The 21892-nt window shown below is 43.6% G+C and overlaps 1 protein-coding gene across 4 annotated transcripts in view; it reads right to left on the bottom strand.

The window, feature by feature from the left end:
• SLC4A8 (solute carrier family 4 member 8) overlaps positions 1 to 21892 on the bottom strand; it is an 84323-nt gene that overhangs the window by 18158 nt on the left and 44273 nt on the right. For 3 of the 4 annotated variants that reach the window (XM_059935914.1, XM_059935915.1, XM_059935917.1), the window contains exons 14-19: positions 20406 to 20651; positions 9075 to 9180; positions 8323 to 8484; positions 5284 to 5397; positions 2754 to 2915; positions 1593 to 1844 (exon numbers count right to left, since the gene is read on the bottom strand). In XM_059935914.1, the coding sequence (XP_059791897.1) occupies positions 1593 to 1844; positions 2754 to 2915; positions 5284 to 5397; positions 8323 to 8484; positions 9075 to 9180; positions 20406 to 20651 (1042 nt within the window). The remainder of the gene's footprint in view (positions 1 to 1592; positions 1845 to 2753; positions 2916 to 5283; positions 5398 to 8322; positions 8485 to 9074; positions 9181 to 20405; positions 20652 to 21892) is intronic. The other variant, XM_059935916.1, reaches the window with a different exon arrangement.

Below are 21892 nucleotides of genomic sequence, written 5' to 3'. Positions count from 1 at the left end.
ATCTGTCCAAAAATCCTCTTTTCACCCACATGTCACACCAGCCACTGCCCATTTTTCTGTTCCACTTCACAGAAAAAAACCTCTTGAAAGAGTTGTCTGCCCACATGCCCTTTACTTCCTCACCACCTATTTACTCTTCGGCCCCTGTCATTCGGCTTCTGCTCTATTGTTCCAATGAATCTGCTCTTGTCAAGTCCCGTTAGGCCTCCATGTTGCCAAACCCAATGGCCTTGATTTAGTCTTCATCTTTCCAGACAGTTTCTGACCAATCACTCCCCTTGCTTGGCTTCCCTGACATCACGGCCTCCTGGTGTCCCCCCTCCGCCGCTGGCAGCTCCTCTGAGTCTCTGTTGCTACCTCCTCCTCTACCCAACTTCTAAATATCGGCTCTCGCCACGATAGTGAGAGGCCCGCGCACCGCGATGAAGAGTGGCCCCGCTTGCCGCAACTAGAGAAAGCCCTTGCACAGAAACGAAGACCCAACACAGCCAAAACTAAATAAATAAATAAATAAAATTAAATATCGGCTCTCCTTAGACTCTGCTCTTCTCTCTAGTCCTCCTCTTTTATATCTACCTTTCTCCCTCATCCACTCCTTTGGCTTTCAATACCACCAATGTGCTGTTGACTCCCACATTTATATTTTTAGTCCAGAAACCTCCTCTAGCCTCTTCCCTCAGATGCCTCCCCGACATCTCACTCAAATCTGACCACTGCCCACCCCTTACAAAATCACTTCCTCCTTCATACAGTCTTCTCCCTCTTAAATGCCACCACTCTCCACACAGATGGTCAAGTCAGAAACCCAGCAGGCATTTTGATTTTTCCATTTTCCTCACCCCCTTCCATACCCAGTCGACCAGCAAGACCTCTGGATCTCCTCTAAGATATCTATGCATCCCTACTACCAACTTCCTCATTCAAGCCACCATCCTCTCTCACCTGTAATAGACTCACCGGTCTCTCTGCCTCTATTTTTCCTCAACCCTAAAAACTTATTCTCTAGATATCAGCCAGAGAGATCTTTTTAAAATACTAAATGGATCAAGTCCCTCTCCTGTTAAAACCCTTCAAAGGTTACCTTTACCAGTGTCAGCGAGGCCCTGCATGATCTGCCCCTGCCCACTCTTCAATCTCATCTCAATGCTCTTGCCTTAACTCAACACCCTTGAGCCCTGGTATCTCCTAGAACACATATCACTATTTCCCACCTCAGGGCCTGTCTAGACTGCTTTTCTCTCTTCCCCCATGCCCTCTCCCACCATCCATGGCATGGCTGGCTCCATCTCATCTTAAATACCATCTCCTTAGAGAGGCCTTCTCTGACCACAGTAACTAAAACACCTCCCCTTAGTTCTCTATAGTACCACAGAGCACTATATATTTCCTTTTATCACATATCATATTCTGTAATTACCGTGTTTGCTTTCTTAACTACATCTTATCTGTCTTATCCCACTAGAATAAATTCCTTCAGGGCAGGTATTTGTATGTGTATCTGTTTGCCATAGTGCTGTATTCCCAGCACCTAACAGGATTCCTGGCACCAATCAGGCACTCAATATTTACCTAATGAATGAATGAACGGTTACCTTTAATATAGCTGTCATGAAGACTGAGCAGCCCATCAGCACAAAGATCATAAGGCCTGTTACTCTCTGTTCTCGGATACCCAAGAATTTGGGCTGTTCTCCAGGGGCAGAGCACTCAGATTCCAGTTTGAGGCTGTTCACATGTGTGATGGACAGGACAGTTGCAGCCACAAACCAGGGCAGGCCCATGATGGAGCAGACACCCAGCATGATGGCCACCATCAGCAGGTCCAGGTGGTAGCCACATCCTTTCTGTGGGGAAACAGAGTCTCCGTCACCATCAGTGGGCTGGCTGTAGTGGGACATAGGACAGTGAGCTAAGAGTCTCAGGCCCAAAGCAGGAAGGAGTGTATGGATAAGAAGGAAGGGGTCCAGAGATTCCAGCAGATTCTTCCAGTCCCTCCTGGTTTGGAGGGAACAGAGAAGAAAGAGAAACCTTAGCTGGTCTTACACATGCCAATATCCAATTTTTATTCAAGTGTCCCCAGATCTCACCCTGAGTCTCACATATTCAAAGATTCATCCTTTCTTGGCAGAGTAAGCAGAGACCAAGCCACATCTTGACCATTCTAGAGGGTAGACCCTACAGGAGTTGGAGATAAACAGGTTCCTACAAACACTCCCCATTCCTTGCCAAGTCTGGATGTTGCCTACTCTAGGGAAGAAAGGAATAGAGACGAGGCATGAAGCCTCTCACTAATAAATGTACTGGCACCAAGCCTACCTCCTAGAATCCTTGGGCTCAAGGTTCAGTCTGGAAACCTCGATAATGGACATCAATGACAGAATACCTGTTTCTAGGAAACAGTGGCCCAAGCCCTGACCTGAACATCAGGAACGTAAGCCCGACCCAGACCATGTGGCTACATGGGGACCACCAGGAATTCTGCCCACCAACCTCCCTCACAGGTTTGAGAGAAGAGTAATGGACTCCAAGCTTCCTTCACAGCATACAATCATGCTCTACCCTAGTTTCATCTCCAAACCAATCTTTGTCATTAATGGAGGGATTGGAAACCCCTGGAAACCCCATATGAGCTCCTTCCACGATTGATTTTATCCAGGTTCTACAGTTCCTGACCTAAACAGGCTTACCCTAAATTTAAAAAAAATATAAGAGGCTGCCATTATTAGTCCTTCTAGGTCAGAACTTCTTGTTACCTTGAGTTTGTGTTCCTTCCTGTTAATGATGACAGCTGTGATCTGCTGGTCCATGAATATCAAGATAGTGCAGAGAAGAGCTGGGATAACTGCAGCTACCACAGTCCACCAGGGATTGGGGCCAATGGGACTAATAATCCACCCTCGATCATCCCGTGTTGGCTAAAGGGAAAAAAACAAGATTTTTGTATTCTAAGTTAACTACAGTCATTAGGGCAAAACAGATCAAACTGAATCACAACAACCACATTTCTTTTTATTCCTGAATGAGAATCCTTTAAAAAAAAAAAAAAAAAAAAAAGCATGACATACAGGAAATCTATGGCCTTGTTCCAAATCCGTTTTTGAAAGAGTCAGTCCTCAACTGTCAACTTCTTATAGAATATTCATTACTACTTCACTTCCTTCCCCTACTCTCCAAACCCCTGTGTACAGAAAAAGTGACTTTATCTCAACATTAGCCCAAGTAAAATATAATTAACAACAAAATCTGTTGTCAAAAAAGAATTTAACGACTTCCAAAGACAAATATAAATAACTTTGATTATCCTCCTCACTGCTCCCCTCCAGAAGCCGTATAATGTACGTCTACAGAACAAATAAAGGCAACGTAGAGCCAGTTACATGGAATTTCAGGGGATTGGTCCAAGGACCTCCTCCCATCAGCAGTGAAACAGGGGTCCAGGCACTGAAGATTTGAGAAAGGAGCCCAAGACTGCTGAACTTGGGAACTTGTGTGATCTAGGACTCTCTCGGATGTCCCTGTAAGACCACTGTTCATAAACCTTATTTGGGTGTTTGTAAAATTCCTAAACTCTCCTAGATCTCAAAAAAATGCTAAGGTACTCTGAGGAAGAAAAGTTCACTTTGTTTGGCGAGTAGTGATGGAGGATAAAAGGCCAGGGGTACAAATTGGCCCAGAATTCACCAAAACTCAATGAACAAAGCAAAGACTATCACATCCAAAGTATTTGGTTCCATATTGGTTATGACTCTAGGATTCAAAGACTCTTCAGTAATGTCACCAAGTCTCAAATTATGAATAGCTTAGGTTCTGAAAGTTTACAGAATCTGTGTTTCCTTAGTAACAATGTTCTAAGTGGTAGTTAAATTGTTAGGTCAACACAAAAACTTATTAAACCCTGACTGACATTACCCCATCAGTAATAGTACTAGCCTTTAGATTGGGTCTTGGTCACTGGGGGCCATGTGGTGTAACAGGGAAGAGGAGAAGGAAGAAAATTTCTTCTCTGCTTCCTGAAAGTGAGGCCTGCCAATGAGCAACACTTTCTTTGACATTCTCCCATTTCCCCTCTCGTCTCTCCTACCTCCCAGAGGCCTTCTTCCCAGATGTCCCAGAAATTCAGTGCCTTCTGACTATCTTAAGCCTACCCATCAGGGAACATTTCCAGGGATTGCTTAATGCTCCCAGATTAGTTATTTTTGCACAAAATCCATTCCTCCCGCAGGGTCGACCTTAGCCAGGTATTAGAGAAAAAGCTGACTGCACTCATTCACACAAAGGTGAGAATGACATATTCTAGGACGTATATATTTTTAAAGAGGGTGTTTTTTAATCCATCAATTTCTAACTGGTGGCATTTCAGTGAATTGAACAAAATAAAATTTAAAATTTTCAAGCAATATGGAAAAAGGTATTTTTAACCAGGCCTACTTCAGAGAGAGAGAGAGAGAAAGGGAAGACGAAGGCCGACTGTGCCGGGTGTTTACAAGATAACGGCCTACGTTCCGGCTCCCTCCTCCTCCCCAGCCTCCCCCATTCTCTCCTCTCCTGGCTCCTCTCTGGTCCCTGGGTTTTCTCTCCTCTCCACCCTGTGGGGACCTACGGAACTGAGCTCAGCTCTTCCATCTTCTCGGTTTCCTCAGTTAGTGCCCCCAAATTGAAATAGATTTGGAGTCCCCATGTTTTGATCATTTGTTTTACTTTTTTGCATTGGTTTTTGGATAAACAGTATAGATTATAGAGAGATATACAAACAATGAATTAGGGTTGAAGAGGTGTCACGATTACTCTGGTGGGAGCCCTAGACTGAGAATGAAGCTCCTGGGCCAGCTCACCTCCTCACAGGGCAAGATTCTTGAAGGGCGGGACCAAGGCCTACAAAGAGTCTTTTCATCCTTCCTGATACCCTTATACGGCTGATGCTCAATGAAGTGCTGTTAACCAGACTTGTTCCAGAGACTCATATTTCCACAGTCTCTGGTATATATTTACGTAAATATGCATATTCCATTGTTTTAAATCTTCACATATTAAAAACAATAAGTAGCACTAATGAAAATAAATAATACTTTTCACTCATTAAACGTTAGATTTTCTGACTTTTCTGACTTGAACTCAGCCAAGCCTGAAGAGTTTGCTTTTCTGAATGGTGAGGCATGAGGAGCAACGTTCAGATTTAGAGGACTAAAAAATTCATGATCAGGATGGGGAAAGGCCTTTGAAATAACTTGGGACCAGATTCTATGAAACTACGTAAGGGCATCAAGTACCCTGAGATCTGTTTACCTTGAACACACTGGGAACCTGAAGCTTTGGTGATGGGATTCCAATCAAAAAATCAACAATCACCATTGTGAAGATAGTGAGGAAAACAGCAAAGTCACTCACCATGGAGCGGACCTGGCACAAGAAAGGATTGGAGATGTGTTTCAGTAGGTTAAATACGATAGAAAAGACTCAGGTGTTAAAAGGCTTAAACATCCTCAGAAGAATGCTTTAATTTTATGGTTCAATTAATACAAGCATTTTTAAACAACAGGACACTGTTAACATGCCCAAATTCATCCCCCTTTAAGTGTGGATAGGATGGGAGAGAATGAATCCTCTGACAAACTCTACCAGAACCCACTCCAAACTCTGAGGAGTTCGGTTTAGAGCATCTAGGCCAAGCATTTAGAGAACAGTTCTGAGAACTTGGGATAAGATTTCCTGGGACCAGCAAGGTCCAGCTGTGCCAGCCAAGAACCTCTCAGCAGCACTACTCCTCTTCTCTCTCAGACCCAACATCGAGTCCATCTGCAAGTCCTGTTGGCTCTGCCTTCAGCTCATGCCCAGAATCTGAGCCCTTCTCACCACCCCCATGGCTCCCACCCAGATCAAAGGCACCAGCAACTCTTGTCTCTGTAGCCGCAGCAGACTCCTAACCCTGCCTCTGTCCTTATTTAAAGCTGCAGGAGGGACTTCCCTGGTGGCGCAGTGGTTACGAATCTGCCTGCCAATGCAGGGGACACGGGTTCAAGCCCTGGTCCGGGAAGATCCCACATGCTATGGGGCAACTAAGCCTGTGCACCACAACTACTGAGCCTGCACTCTGGAGCCCACGAGCCACAACTACTGAGCCTGTGGGCCACAACTACTGAAGCCTGCACGCCTAGAGCCCGCCCACCGCAACGAAGAGTAGCCCCCGCTCTCCGCAACTAGAGAAAGTCCACGTGCAGCAATGAAGACCCAACGCAGCCAAAAATAAATAAATAAATAAATATTTTAAAATTAATTAATTAAAAAAAATAAAGCCGCTGGAGTGATCATTTAAAACACAGGTCAGATCACATCACTCCTCTACCCAAACCCTGAAATGGCTCCTCATTTCACTGAGTTAAAAAACCCAGAGCCCTTCTTGGCCCGTGAGGCCTGCACGCACTGGCATCTTTACTGCTCTGACCCAGCTCCCAATGCTCCCTGGCTCACTCACTCTGCTCCAGCCACACAGACCTCCTTGCTGTTCCTTACTCATGCCAGACTCACTCCCACCTCAGGGCCTTTATACTTGCTCATCCCTCTGCCTCAACTGCTTTCCCTCCAGGTAACCCTGTGGGTAGCTCCCTCCCTTACGTTCACTCAAATATCACCTTCCCCATCAGATCTTCTCTGATGCTCCTCCTTAAAATTGGTCACCACCCTCCACCCCAGCACTTCCTGTACTCCTTTCCTACTTTATTTTTCTCCATAGCACTTATCACCATTGTGCCCCTTAGGGGACTGACTCTCCCACTCTATAGTTTAGTGTAGCTTTAATAAAATACAATGCCCCTCAAATGCCCAGTGCCCACCTTAATCTGAACTTCCAACGAGACAGAACCAAATATATCTTAGCCCCCTGTAACATCACTGACACCTTCATCTGACTTTGCTTTCCTTTGAAACCTGACGTTTCCAGCTCCCTTTCCCTGGTTTTGTTAGTTCTCCTATGAATGTTACATAAATTCTTCTCTGAAAATGTAGCTGCCCCACCATGAAGCCCATCCTGACCAGCCTGGGGCCCAGCGCCCTTCTCTCCTCTGAACTCCTATGGCCCTTATGGCATCTAACTATTTACTACTGTCTCCTATGGGCATGGTTGCTTCATGGGTTTCCCCTTCCTATCTGATGGCAGGGACCATATATTTTATAAAATCATATAATAGCTTTATTGAGATACAATTAACATGTTTTACAGTTTGTTTTATTATTATTTTTTTATTGAAGGATAGTTGATTTACAATGTTTCAGGTGTACAGCAAAGTGATTCAGTTCCATATACACACACACACACACACACACACACACACACACATATATTCTTTTTCAGATCCTTTTCCGTTATAGGTTATTATAAGATATTGAGCAGAGTTCCCTGGGCTCTACAGTAGGTCTTTGTTGTTTTATCTATTTTGTACATAGTAGTGTGTATGTTACAGAGGTCATATTTTAAACTTCTTCTGCATCTCCCATAGCACTCGACCCGGGCCTGAGCAAGTAGTCAGTACACAGCTGCCACTTGTTCACAATTGGTCCAGACCGGAAACACGCCCCAGAACTGATTCCATATGTGCCTCCCTTAACCACTGGGTAGGTTGACTGATGTCTGAGACTGTGTTTTCGTCGTGAACGTGTGCACAGTAAATGCCTCAGCTGCTGAGCCCTCACCCATTCACACATCCTGCTCTGCAAAGGCGCCCGACTGAAGACTCGCACACGCAGAAAAACTGCCATTTCCTCCTGATTATTCTCCTCCTCAAAGCAAAGACCCCTTTAGCCACTCTACGCTTGGCCTCTAATTCCACCCTGCCAAAACCAGTCACGATACAAATAATGCCATCTGCGTCAGGGAGAGACGGTTGAGGCTTCAAACCGTCATGCAGACCAAGTCAGTGATTTCATAAGCTATTGCCAGAGCCATCCCAGGGAGGAAACTCTGGGGTCCCCTACACATCCCAAGCAATCACCCCAATTTACTATCTTCAGGAGCCAGCTCCAGCTACTGCTCGCTATGTGCCCCAGCACGCTGGAAATGAGACTTAATCACTCTTAGAGAACACGATTACCACCTTAAACTCACCTGACACTTTTCAATCAAAACCTCTTAAGTATTAACCCCTCATCCCACACCACACATCTATGAAAGAGGCTGCTGGACGCAGGAAGAAGAGAAGGCCACGGCCTCCAAAATCAGGTCATTTGGAGCTCGGCGCCTGCCAATCTACTCACAAGCACCATGGAGGCTGAGAACAGGCTCTGTTATATTAGAAGTCTAACACAAAAGAAATGCAAGAGCGTGCTACCTACTCTGGTTGGGAAATAGCGGCTTGTCTTAAATGTCTTCAAGGTGCTGGAGAGGATGAAGGTGGTGAAGAAGAGAATGCAGGACCAAAAGAGCACATCGGGAGTATAGGGTCCATGGTGGCCGCACGCAGAGCCCGTGAACTCTCCATGCATCTCCTGGCACTCCTGAAGGAACAGGCATTCTGGGTGATGAAAGGCAGGCACGAGGGAGGAAATAGCTGCTGAGTCCACCAGCACTGTCATCCCACGGTTGCTGGGAAGCTCAGGCTGCCTGCAGCATCTACTTGCCCTTCGTGTAGTTGTGGGGCTCTTGCTTGCAGGTAGGGTGACTACTTAAAGTCCTAACTAAAACACTTTTGTAAAGGAAACCAAACTGTCTCAAGAAAACACGAGGTTCTAGGAGGGCCCTAACAATCTGTATTATTTTTATTACAGAGGACTTCCAAACTTGAATGTTCTTCGAGCCCCACAAAACCTGGATGTGCCCCCCCTACCCTCTCTGATTTCATCTGCCCACATCCTGAGTGCAGGGCCACTGGGTGGGATCGTGTGGGAGAGAAGAGAGAGGTAGTCCTCCTTTCCCTTTACGCAGAGAGAATTTTGAAGGGGAAAGGAAAGTCAGTAAGAATAGTTTAAAAAAAGCTTTATTTTTGTAAATGCCAGAGCTTGCTGAAGGGCTACCCCACTTCTACCTAGAAGGTCCCCTTAAACCTGGTGGTCACAAGACTGAGCCGCCTGGCAGCGCCCAGACTTACACTAACAGTCAGGTTGGCCCAGTGGACTTCTGTTGTCACGATGTTGTGGTCCTTCCAGTATTGTAAGGTGTGATTGTTTGGATTCTCTGGGAGAGTACACCTGCAGCTGAGGGGAGAAGAAAAAAGATTCCTAAGGGAAGTAGCCAAGTATTCAGTTAAATATAGCCATGACAGGGCCACAGGCACTGCCAAAGCCCAAATTATTTCTCCTTTGCCCACTTCAGATCCCTAAGGTTGGTCCTATTCATTGAGACCCAACCACACCCTGATTTTTCAGTCAATCATTACTAAAATTGGGCTCAAATCGGCATGTGGGTCTTGGGTTAAATTGTGCTGACAACCAAGTTTGGCATCTGATGTGGTAGTTTCCTTGCTTAGTTTCTATCTCTTAGGCTCTTCCTATGAAATTCACTCTACATAGCAAGGAGGACCGGATACACCGTTCAGCTCTCAACAGCTTCCCCAAGCCTAAGTATCTTGCTCCTTAAACCTGCATCACATTCTTGCTCTAAAAATCAGAGCCTCTTGGAATTATGACGGAAGCTACATTATCCCTGGTAATATCCCACTATCCTGACCATTCCCTGGCGTCCCCCGGCCTCGTCTCGCATCCAAACCAGAGCAGACCAGACCTGTCCCACTGGCCACCATGTTGCTTCCCAGTCCCAGCATGCTTCACTCCTGAACTGCCTCCCAGTATACTCAACTGATACAGCCATTCCCACCAACTTTGTTTCATCTCTGATTTTAATGAGCATGCCTTCTAAGGATATAGCATCACAGAATTAAAATTCAAAAAGATCTCAATAGGTAATAACAATAGGAGGAAATCAACAAAATGAAAATAGGGAAAGCCATAAAGTCCTACATTTAGGTATAAAAAAATCAATTCCAAACTTGGAAACAACAAAGATGTCCTTCAGTAGGTGAATGGATGTACTGTAGTACATCTAGACAATGGACTATTACTCAGTGCTAAAAAGAAATGAGCTATCAAGCCATGGAAAGACATCGAAGACCTTTAAGTGCATATTACGAAGGGAATGAAGCCAATCTGAAAAGCCTACATACTGTTTCATCACAACTATATGACATTGTGGAAAAGGTAAAACTACGGAGTAAAAAGATCAGTGGTTGCCAGGAGTTGGGGTGACGGGGAGTGATAAATATGAAGAGCACAGAGGATTTTTAGGGCAGGGAAACTATTCTGTAGGATACTATAGTGGCAGATACGTCATTATACATTTGTCAAAATCCACAGAATGGGGCTTCCCTGGTGGCGCAGTGGTTGAGAATCTGCCTGCCAATGCAGGGGGCACGGGTTCGAGCCCTGGTCTGGGAGGATCCCACATGCCGCGGAGCAACTAAGCCCGTGAGCGACAGCTACTGAGCCTGCGCTTCTGGAGCCTGTGCTCCGCAACAAGAGAGGCCGCGACAGTGAGAGGCCCGCGCACCGCGATGAAGAGCGGCCCCCGCTTGCCGCAACTAGAGAAAGCCCTCGCACAGAAACGAAGACCCAACACAGCCAAAAATAAATAATAAATAAATAATAAAAATTAAAAAAAAAAAAATCCACAGAATGTACAATGCCAAGAGTGAACCCTAATGTAAACTCTGGACTTTGGGTAATAATGATGTGTCATTGACTGCAACAAACATGCCACTCTGGTGAGGGATGTTGATAGTGGGGGAGGCTGTGCGTGTGTGAGCAGTGCGTGTGTGGGAACTCTCTGTACTTTCAGCTCAATTCTGCTGTGATTCTAAAACTTGCTCTTAAAAAATTGTCTATTTAGGGACTTCCCTGGTGGCACAGTGGTTAAGAATCCGCCTGCCGATGCAGGGGACACGGGTTCAAGCCCTGGTCTGGGAAGATCCCACATGCCGTGGAGCAACTAAACCTGTGTGTCACAACTACTGAAGCCTGTGCACCTAGAGCCTGTGCTCCGCAATAAGAGAAGCCACCCCAATGAGAAGCCTGTGCACCACAACAGAGAGTAGCCCCTGCTCGCCGCAACTAGAGAAAGCCCGCGCCCAGCAATGAAGACCCAACGCAGCGAGGAGGAGCTTCAAGATGGCGGAAGAGTAAGACGTGGAGATCACCTTCCCCCCGACAAATACATCAGAAATACATCTACATGTGGAACAACTCCTACAGAACACCTACTGAACGCTGGCAGAAGACCTCAGACCTCCCAAAAGGCAAGAAACTCCCCACGTACCTGGGTAGGGCAAAAGAAAAAAGAAAACACAGAGACAAAAGAATAGAGACGGACCTGCACCTCTGGGAAGGAGCCGTGAAGGAGGAAAAGTTTCCACACACTAGGAAGCCCCTTCACTGTGGAGACGGGGGGTGGGGGGTGGGGGAAGCTTCGGAGCCACGGAGGAGAGCGCAGCAACAGGGGTGCGGAGGGCAAAGCGGAGAGATTCCCGCACAGAGGCTCGGCGCCGAGCAGCACTCACCAGCCCGGGAGGCTTGTCTGCTCACCCGCCGGGGCGGGCGGGGCTGGGAGCTGAGGCTTGGGCTTCGGAGGTCGGATTGCAGGGAGAGGACTGGGGTTGGCGGCGTGAACACAGCCTGCAGGGGGCTAGTGCGCCACAGCTAGCCGGGAGGGAGTCCGGGAAAAAGTCCGGAGCTGCCGAAGAGGCAAGAGACTTTTTCTTGACTCTCTGTTTCCTGGTGAGCGAGGAGAGGGGATTCAGAGCGCCGCCTAAACGAGCTCCAGAGATGGGCACGAGCCGCAGCTATCAGCGCGGACCCCAGAGACAGGCATGAGACGCTAAGGCTGCTGCTGCCACCACCAAGAAGCCTGTGTGCAAGCACAGGTCACTCTCCACACCTCCCCTCCTGGGAGCCTGTGCAGCCCGCCACTGCCAGGGTCCCAGGATCCAGCGACAACTTCCCCGGGAGAACACACGGCGTGCCTCAGGCTGATGCAACGTCACGCTGGCCTCTGCTGCTGCAGGCTCGCCCCGCATCTGTACCCCTCCCTCCCCCCGGCCTGAGTGAGCCAGAGCCCCCGAAGCAGCTGCTCCTTTAACCCCGTCCTGTCTGAGCGAAGAAAAGACGCCCTCAGGCGACCTACACGCAGAGGAGGGGCCAAATCCAAAGCTGAACCCCGGGAGCTGTGCGAACAAAGAAGAGAAAGGGAAATCTCTCCCAGCAGCCTCAGGAGCAGCGGATGAAAGCTCCACAAACAACTTGATATACCTGCATCTGTGGAATACCTGAATAGACAACGAACCATCCCAAATTGAGGAGGTGGACTTTGGGAGCAACGATATATATGTATTTTTTCCCTTTTTCTCTTTTTGTGAGTGTGTATGCGTATGCTTCTGTGTGTGATTTTGTCTGTATAGCTTTGCTTTTACCATTTGTCCTAGGGTTCTGTCTGTCCATTTTTTGTTTGTTTTTTGTTTTTAATATAGTTTTCAGCGCTTGTTATCATTGGTGAATTTGTTTTTTGGTTTGGTTGTTCTTTTACTTTCTTTTTTTTTAATTACTTAAAAAAATTTTTTTAATAATTATTTTTTGTTTTTTATCTTAATAACTCTTTATCTTTTTCTTTCTTTCTTTCTTTCTTTTCTCCCTTTTATTCTGAGCAGTGTGGATGCCAGGCTCTTGGTGCTCCGGCCAGGCGTCAGGGCTGTGCCTCTGAGGTGGGAGAGCCAAGTTCAGGACATTGGTCCACCGGAGACCTCGAGCTCCACATAATATCAAAAGGCAAAAATCTCTCAGAGATCTCCATCTCAACGCCAAGACCCAGCTCCACTCAACGACCAGCAAGCTACAGTGCTGGACACCCTATGCCAAACAACTAGCAAGACAGGAACACAACCCCACCCATTAGCAGAGAGGCTGCCTAAAATCATAATAAGGTCACAGACACCCCAAAACACACCATCAGACGTGGACCTGCCCACCAGAAAGACAAGATCCAGCCTCATCGACCAGAACACATGCACTAGTCCCCTCCACCAGGAAGCCTACACAACCCACTGAACCAACCTTAGCAACTGCGGGCAGACACCAAAAACAAGGGGAACTACGAACGTGCAGCCTGCGAAAAGGAGACCCCAAACACAGTAAGTTAAGCAAAATGAGAAGACAGAGAAACACACAGCAGATGAAGGAGCAAGGTAAAAACCCACCAGACCTAACAAATGAAGAGGAAATAGGCAGTCTCCCTGAAAAAGAATTCAGAATAATGATGGTAAAGGTGATCCAAAATCTTGGAAATAGAATGAAGAAAATACGAGAAACGTTTAACAAGGACCTAGAAGAACTGAAGAGCAAAGAAACAATCATGAACAACACAATAAATGAAATTAAAAATTCTCTAGAAGGGATCAATAGCACAATAACTGAGGCATAAGAACGGATAAGTGACCTGGAAGATAAAACAGTAGAAATAACTACTGCAGAGCAGAATAAAGAAAAAAGAATGAAAAGAATTGAGGACAGTCTCAGAGACCTCTGGGACAATATTAAATGCACCAACATTCGACTTATAGGGGTCCCAGAAGAAGAAGAGAAAACGAAAGGGACTGAGAAAATATTTGAAGAGATTATAGTTGAAAACTTCCCTAATATGGGAAAGCAAATAGTTAATCAAGTCCAGGAAGCACAGAGAGTCCCATACAGGATAAATCCAAGGAGAAACACGCCAAGACACATATTAATCAAACTATAAAAAATTAAATACAAAGAAAAAATATTAAAAGCAGCAAAGGAAAAACAACAAATAACACATAAGGGAATCCCCATAAGGTTAACAGCTGATCTTTCAGCAGAAACTCTGCAAGCCAGAAGGGAGTGGCAGGATATATTTAAAGTGATGAAAGGGAAAAACCTACAACCAAGATTACTCTATTCAGCAAGGATTTCATTCACATTTGACGGAGAAATTAAAACCTTTACAGACAAGCAAAAGCTAAGAGAATTCAGCACAACCAAACCAGCTTTACAACAAATGCTAAAGGAACTTCTCTAGGCAGGAAACACAAGAGAAGGAAAAGACCTACAATAACAAACCCAAAACAATTAAGAAAATGGTAATAGGAACATACATATCGATAATTAACTTAAATGTAAATGGATTAAATGCTCCAACCAAAAGACACAGACTGGCTGAATGGATACAAAAACAAGACCCATACATATGCTGTCTACAAGAGACCCACTTCAGACCTAGGGACACATACAGACTGAAAGTGAGGGGATGGAACAAGATATTCCATGCAAACGGAAATCAAAAGAAAGCTGGGGTAGCAATTCTCATATCAGACAAAATAGACTTTAAAACAAAGACTATTACAAGAGACAAAGAAGGACACTACATAATGATCAAGGGATCAATCCAAGAAGAAGATATAACAATTGTAAATATTTATGCTCCCAACATAGGAGGACCTCAATACATAAGGCAAATACTAACAGCCATAAAAGGGGAAATCGACAGCAACACAGTCATAGCAGGGGACTTTAACACCCCACTTTCACCAATGGACAGATCATCCAAAATGAAAATAAATAAGGAAACACAAGCTTTAAATGATACATTAAACAAGATGGACTTAATTGATATTTATAGGACATTCCATCCAAAAACAACAGAATACACTTTCTTCTCAAGTGCTCATGGAACATTCTCCAGGATAGATCATATCCTGGGTCACAAATCAAGCCTTGGTAAATTTAAGGAAATTGAAATCGTATCAAGTATCCTTTCCGACCACAACGCTATGAGACTAGATATCAATTACAGGAAAAAAATCTGTAAAAAATACAAACACATGGAGGCTAAACAATACACTACTTAATAACCAAGAGATCGCTGAAGAAACCAAAGAGGAAATCAAAAGATACCTAGAAACAAATGACAATGAAAACACGATAACCCAAAACCTATGGGATGCAGCAAAAGCAGTTCTAAGAGGGAAGTTTATAGCAATACAATCCTACCTTAAGAAACAAGAAACATCTCAAATAAACAACCTAACCTTACACCTAAAGCAATTAGAGAAAGAAGAACAAAAAAACCCCAAAGTTAGCAGAAGGAAAGAAATCATAAAGATCAGATCAGAAATAAATGAAAAAGAAATGAAGGAAACGATAGCAAAGATCAATAAAACTAAAAGTTGGTTCTTTGAGAAGATAAACAAAATTGATACACCATTAGACAAACTCATCAAGAAAAAAAGGGAGAAGACCAAATCAATAGAATTATAAATGACAAAGGGGAAGTAACAACTGACAGTGTAGAAATACAAAGGATCATGAGAGATACTGCAAGCAACTATATGCCAATAAAATGGACAACCTGGAAGAAATGGACAAATTCTTAGAAAAGCACAACCTTCCAAGATGGAACCAGGAAGAAATAGAAAATATAAACAGACCAATCACAAGCACTGAAATTGAAACTGTGATTAAAAATCTTCCAACAAACAAAAGCCCAGGACCAGATGGCTTCACAGGTGAATTCTATTAAACATTTAGAGGAGAGCTAACACCTATCCTTCTCAAACTCTTCCAAAATACAGCAGAGGGAGGAACTCTCCCAAACTCATTCTACGAGGCCACCATCACCCTGATACCAAAACCAGACAAAGATGTCACAAAAAAAGAAAACTACAGGCCAATAGCACCGACAAACACAGATGCAAAAATCCTCAACAAAATACTAGCAAACAGAATCCAACAGCACATTAAAAGGATCATACACCATGATCAAGTGGGGTTTATCCCAGGAATGCAAGGATTCTTCAATATACGCAAATCAATCAATGTGATACACCATATTAACAAATTGAAGGAGAAAAACCATATGATCATCTCAATAGATGCAGAGAAAGCTTTCGACAAAATTCAACACCCATTTACGATAAAAACCCTCCAGAAAGTAGGCATAGAGGGAACTTACCTCAACATAATAAAGGGCATATATGACAAACCCACAGCCAACATCATCCTCAATCGTGAAAAACTGAAACCATTTCCACTAAGATCAGGAAGAAGACAAGGTTGCCCACTCTCACTACCATTATTCAACATAGTTTTGGAAGTTTCAGCCACAGCAATCAGAGAAGAAAAAGAAATAAAAGGAAGCCAAATTGGAAAAGAAGAAGTAACGCTGTCACTGTTTGCAGATGACATGATACTATACATAGAGAATCCTAAAGATGCTACCAGAAAACTACTAGAGCTAATCAATGAATTTGGTAAAGTAGCAGGATACAAAATTAATGCACAGAAATCTCTTGCATTCCTATACACTAATGATGAAAAATCTGAAAGTGAAATTAAGAAAACACTCCCATTTACCATTGCAACAAAAAGAATAAAATACCTAGGAATAAACCTACCTAAGGAGACAAAAGACCTGTATGCAGAAAATTAAAAGACACTGATGAAAGAAATTAAAGATGATACAAATAGATGGAGAGCTACACCATGTTCTTGGATTGGAAGAATCAACATTGTGAAAATGACTATACTACCCAAAGCAATCTACAGATTCAATGCAATCCCTATCAAGCTATCACTGGCATTTTTCACAGAACTAGAACAAAAAATTTCACAATTTGTATGGAAACACAAAAGACCCTGAATAGCCAAAGCAATCTTGAGAAAGAAAAACGGAGCTGGGGTAATCAGGCCCCCAGACTTCAGACTATACTACAAAGCTACAGTAATCAAGACAGTATGGTACTGGCACAAAAACAGAAATATAGATCAATGGAACAGGATAGAAAGCCCAGAGGTAAACCCACGCACACATGGTCACCTTCTCTTTGATAAAGGAGGCAAGAATATACAGTAGAGAAAAGACAGCCTCTTCAAGAAGTGGTGCTGGGAAAACTGGACAGCTACATGTAAAACAATGAAATTAGAACACTCCCTAACACCATACACAAAAATAAACTCAAAATGGATTAAAGACCTAAATGTAAGGCCAGACACTATCAAACTCTTAGAGGAAAACATAGGCAGAACACTATGACATAAATCACAGCAAGATCCTTTTTGACCCAACTCCTAGAGAAATGGAAATAAAAACAAAAATAAACAAATGGGACCTAATGAAACTTAAAAGCTTTTGCACAGCCAAGGAAACCATAAACAAGACGAAAAGACAACCCTCAGAATGGGAGAAAATTTTTGCAAATGAAGTGACTGACAAAGGATTAATCTCCAAAATTTACAAGCAGCTCATGCAGCTCAATATCAGAAAAACAAACAACCCAATCCAAAAATGGGCAGAAGACCTAAATAGACATTTCTCCAAAGAAGATATACAGACTGCGAACAAACACATGAAAGAATGCTCAACATCACTAATCATTAGAGAAATGCAAATCAAAACTACAATGAGGGGCTTCCCTGGTGGCTCAGTGGATGAGAATCCGCCTGCCAATGCAGGGAACACGGGTTCGAGCCCTGGTATGGGAAGATCCCACATGCCGCGGAGCAACTGGGCCCGTGAGCCACAATTACTGAGCCTGCGCAGCTGGAGCTTGTGCTCCGCAACAAGAGAGGCCACGATAGTGAGAGGCCCACGCACCGCGATGAAGAGTGGCCCCCGCTTGCCACAACTAGAAGAAAGCCCTTGCACAGAAACAAAGACCCAACACAGCCATAAATAAATTTTAAAAAAATAAAAAAATTAAAAATTAAAAACTACAATGAGGTATCACCTCATACCGGTCAGAATGGCCATCATCAAAAATCTACAAACAGTAAATGCTGGAGAGGGTGTGGAGAAAAGGGAACCCTCATACACTGTTGGTGGGAATGTAAATTGATACAGCCACTATGGAGAACAGTATGGAGGTTCCTTAAAAAACTAAAAATAGAACTACCATACAACCCAGCATCTCACTACTGGGCATATACCCTGAGGAAACCATAATTCAAAAAGAGTCATGTACCACAATGTTCATTGCAGCTCTATTTACAACAGCCAGGACTTGGAAGCAACCTAAGTGTCCATCAACAGACGAATGGATAAAGAAGATGTGGCACATATATACAATGGAATATTACTCAGCCATAAAAAGAAACGAAATTGAGTTATTTGTAGTGAGGTGGATGGACCTAGGGTCTGTCATACAGAGTGAAGTAAGTCAGAAGGAGAAAAACAAATACCGTATGCTAACACATATATGTGGAATCTAAAAAAAAAAAAAAAAAAAATGGTCATGAAGAACCTAGGGGCAAAACGGGAATAAAGATGCAGACCTACTAGAGAATGGACTTGAGGACACGGGGAGGGGGAAGGGTAAGCTGGGACAAAGTGAGAGAGTGGTAGTGTATATATGGACATATATACACTACCAAATGTATAATAGATAGCTAGTGGGAAGCAGTCGCATAGCACAGGGAGATCAGCTCAGTGCTTTGTGACCAGATTAGAAGGGTGGGATAGGGAGGGAGACGCAAGAGCAAAGAGATATGGGGATATATGTATATGTATAACTGATTCACTTTGTTATAAAGCAGAAACTAACACACCACTGTAAAGCAATTATACTCCAATAAAAATGTTAAAAACAAAAAAAAAGAAAAAAATCCCCAATGCAGCCTAAATAAATAAATAAATAATTTTTTTAAAAAATTAAGTCTATTTAAAAAATCAGTTCCACACATATTAACATAAAATCACTTGAAGAGTTGGGGAGTTCTAGCTTCACATCAGCTCTATATGAATCGACAGTGGAATGCAACAGAAATATAAGAAAAATACCATCTTGAGCTTTATTAACAAAGAACTACAGTATCCAGATTCAAAGTCTACTCAGTCCAGAGCTGGTCACTTTTGTCTGTCTTCTCCCACTAGAATATAAGCCTCATGAGGGTAGATCCTTTGTCTGTCATGTTCATCATGTTTCCAGAGCCTAAACAGTGCCTGGCACATAGTAGGTGCTCAACAAATATTTGTTAAATGAATAAATGAATGATTAAAAAAGGTCAAAGAATGAACCCTACTCCAATGCCAATGGGCAATCCCGAACTCTAATGCCAATCAGCAATCCACTAGGCTTCAAAGATTATACTCCCTAATGGTGATTATTCTATAATAAAATCATTTTTAAATTCTAATGCATGTTTTATGAGTCCTGATTTTTAAAGGGTGAATGAAAGGATAGCTAGAATCTAGGAAAGTGTATCTGTGGCTGGTTGGCAGGCACTTCCATGCAGTGTGCCTTCCGCTCAGGCAGTTTCAGGTTGACATTGTTCACTTCACAACCAGACCTTCCAAATCAGAATGGTACAGCCAGAAGGACGGGACTTGATGTTCAAAGCTAAAGGATGAGGAGAATTCTATTTAGTCATAATCTGGAGAACACTATTCCAGAGAATAAATGTTTATAGGACCAGACTCTCCTAGAGGGTTGAAAACACAGCCAACTACTGTGTCCCTTTTCCAACTGATCCAAACCATACCGAATAACCGAAGAAAATACAATCTCTTGAGTTGAAATCTAGGTAAGTAAGTAGATTTCTAGATCTTTAGCCTACAGAGTAAGAGACCTGTGATCTGTAAGGAATTATTAATATTCTCTACCTAATAATTCCTAAGAGTAGCCTATATGTACTTACAGAGATCTTGATGTGGTCCAAGGCCTCACAAGTCCTTGCAAAAGAAGTTCTTCCCAACAACTAACTTGAATTCTCCCTGCTACACTTGCCGCCTACTTTTGTCTCAATGCCTGGACCCAAAAGACATGCTCTGGAAAGCATTTCTCAAGTCCCCTCTGAGTTTCACTCTTAATCCATCTTCCCCATCATCACTTTTTTTTTTTTTTTTTTATAGTGAATACAGAGAGATGTCAGAGGAGCTAGTTAGAGTAGCAAGTATTTATTTATTTATGGCTGTGTTGGGTCTTCATTTCTGTGCGAGGGCTTTCTCTAGCTGTGGCAAGTGGGGGCCACTCTTCATCGCGGTGCGTGGGCCTCTCACTATCGTGGCCTCTCTTGTTGCAGAGCACAGGCTCCAGACGCGCAGGCTCAGTAATTGTGGCTCACGGGCCCAGTTGCTCCGCGGCATGTGGGATCTTCCCAGACCAGGGCTTGAACCCGTATCCCCTGCATTGGCAGGCAGACTCTCAACCACTGCGCCACCAGGGAAGCCCCCCCATCATCACTTTTGACTGTTCTCCTCTGGCAGGCCCCCAGGTCTCCACATCATGTCTGAGCTCTGTTTCCCAGAGGGCCAAGATACTTCCTTAACAGAAGCTACAAGTACTGCCTGGCACACTAGTTCAGCCATTATACTCAGGTCCTTCACTTTATTTTTTAAAAAAAGAAGAAGCAGCAAGCATACTTACTAATACAGGCTAAGGTGGTCCAGGTGACTGTGCATGTGGATGGGGTAGGTCTCTGCCAGGTGAATCAGCTTTTCTATTGCTTCATAGATGAAAATAATGCAAATCAGGGAGGCAAACGCTTCTTCGGTGAAGCGGGTAATGTAGCAGACAAGGGAACTGGCGTCAGTTGCCACAAGGACAATACACAGGAAGGCGGTCCACAGTCCGATACAAGCTCGCAGGGAGAGGTATGAAAGAGCATAGTCTCTGAAACAAAACCAAAGTTCATCAAAAATCAGGGGTGGATGGCATTACATTCTGACCCATTGCATTACAGGCAAAGGGTCAGAAACGTGGTTAGTTCATCTCTTATTATCACTTCCAGTACTGCAACCCAGTTTGTCCCAAATTCTGACTGCATTTCACTCCTGAAGGCTGCCCTGGGACGGTGTGACAAAGATTTGCTTTACGAGTGGTATTTGCCACAGCAAGGACAGAGACAGTGGAGGAGGTGGAAACTGTCCGCCACACACTTCTGCCATCACTGCCCGACGTGATTAAGATCCTATTCTCGCAGTTAAGAAAAAGGAGCTGGCCCTTGTTCCACATGCTCCTACGTCTAATACAAAATGAAAGAAAAAGACTTTATAGGAAAAGAAGGGAAACGAGGGCATTGCTGACCCCCATCACCACAAACAATATGAAAAGGGAGTATTAGGTCAAATTCAAAATTGACTGGAACAGACAGATATCAAAAACAAACTTATGGATACCAAAGGGGAAACGTGGGAGGGAGGGATAACTCAGGAGCTTGGGCTGAACATACATACACTACTGTATATAAGACAGATAATCAACAAGGACCTACTGTATAGCACAGGGAACTCTACTCAATATTCTGTGATAACCTATATGAGAAAAGAACCTAAAAAAGAATGAATGTATGTATACGTATAACTGAATCACTTTTCTGTACACCTGAAACTAGCACAACATTGTAAATCAACTATACTCCAATTTAAAATTAAAAAAGAAAATAACTATACAATAAAAAAAATTTTTTTTTAATTTTTAAATAAAAATTGACTGGACATACTGTATAGCACAGGGAACTCTACCTAATGCACTGTGGTAACCTAAATGGGAGGGAAGTCCAAAAGGGAGGGGTTATCTGTATGTGTATGGCTGATTCATTCTGTTGTGCAGTGAAGGCTAACACAACAGTGTAAAGCAACCATACTCCAATAAAAATTAATAAAATAAAAAAAAATTGACTGGAAATGGAAATGGAGGAGTTTGGATTAGCTAGGGAAAGTGTTTTTAAAGATTAAAAGTCAAGACTTCAATAGTAGTTGAAGGACATTAATAAAGCTCTTTAAGGCCAAGAGATCTGCTATTTTAGGTATGGTCCTACCTGGGGTCAGGGCAACAGACCAAACAATGTTCTTCGCTTACTTATACTCACCTAGGACCCTGGCATTCAACCCTAACAGCACACTAACAAATCC

The sequence above is a fragment of the Balaenoptera ricei genome, chromosome 10 (genome assembly GCF_028023285.1).
Source record: "Balaenoptera ricei isolate mBalRic1 chromosome 10, mBalRic1.hap2, whole genome shotgun sequence".
NCBI classification, from domain to species: Eukaryota; Metazoa; Chordata; class Mammalia; order Artiodactyla; family Balaenopteridae; genus Balaenoptera; species Balaenoptera ricei.
Note: the sequence above shows the minus strand (reverse complement) of the source record. Positions and strands in the feature narration are given on the sequence as shown.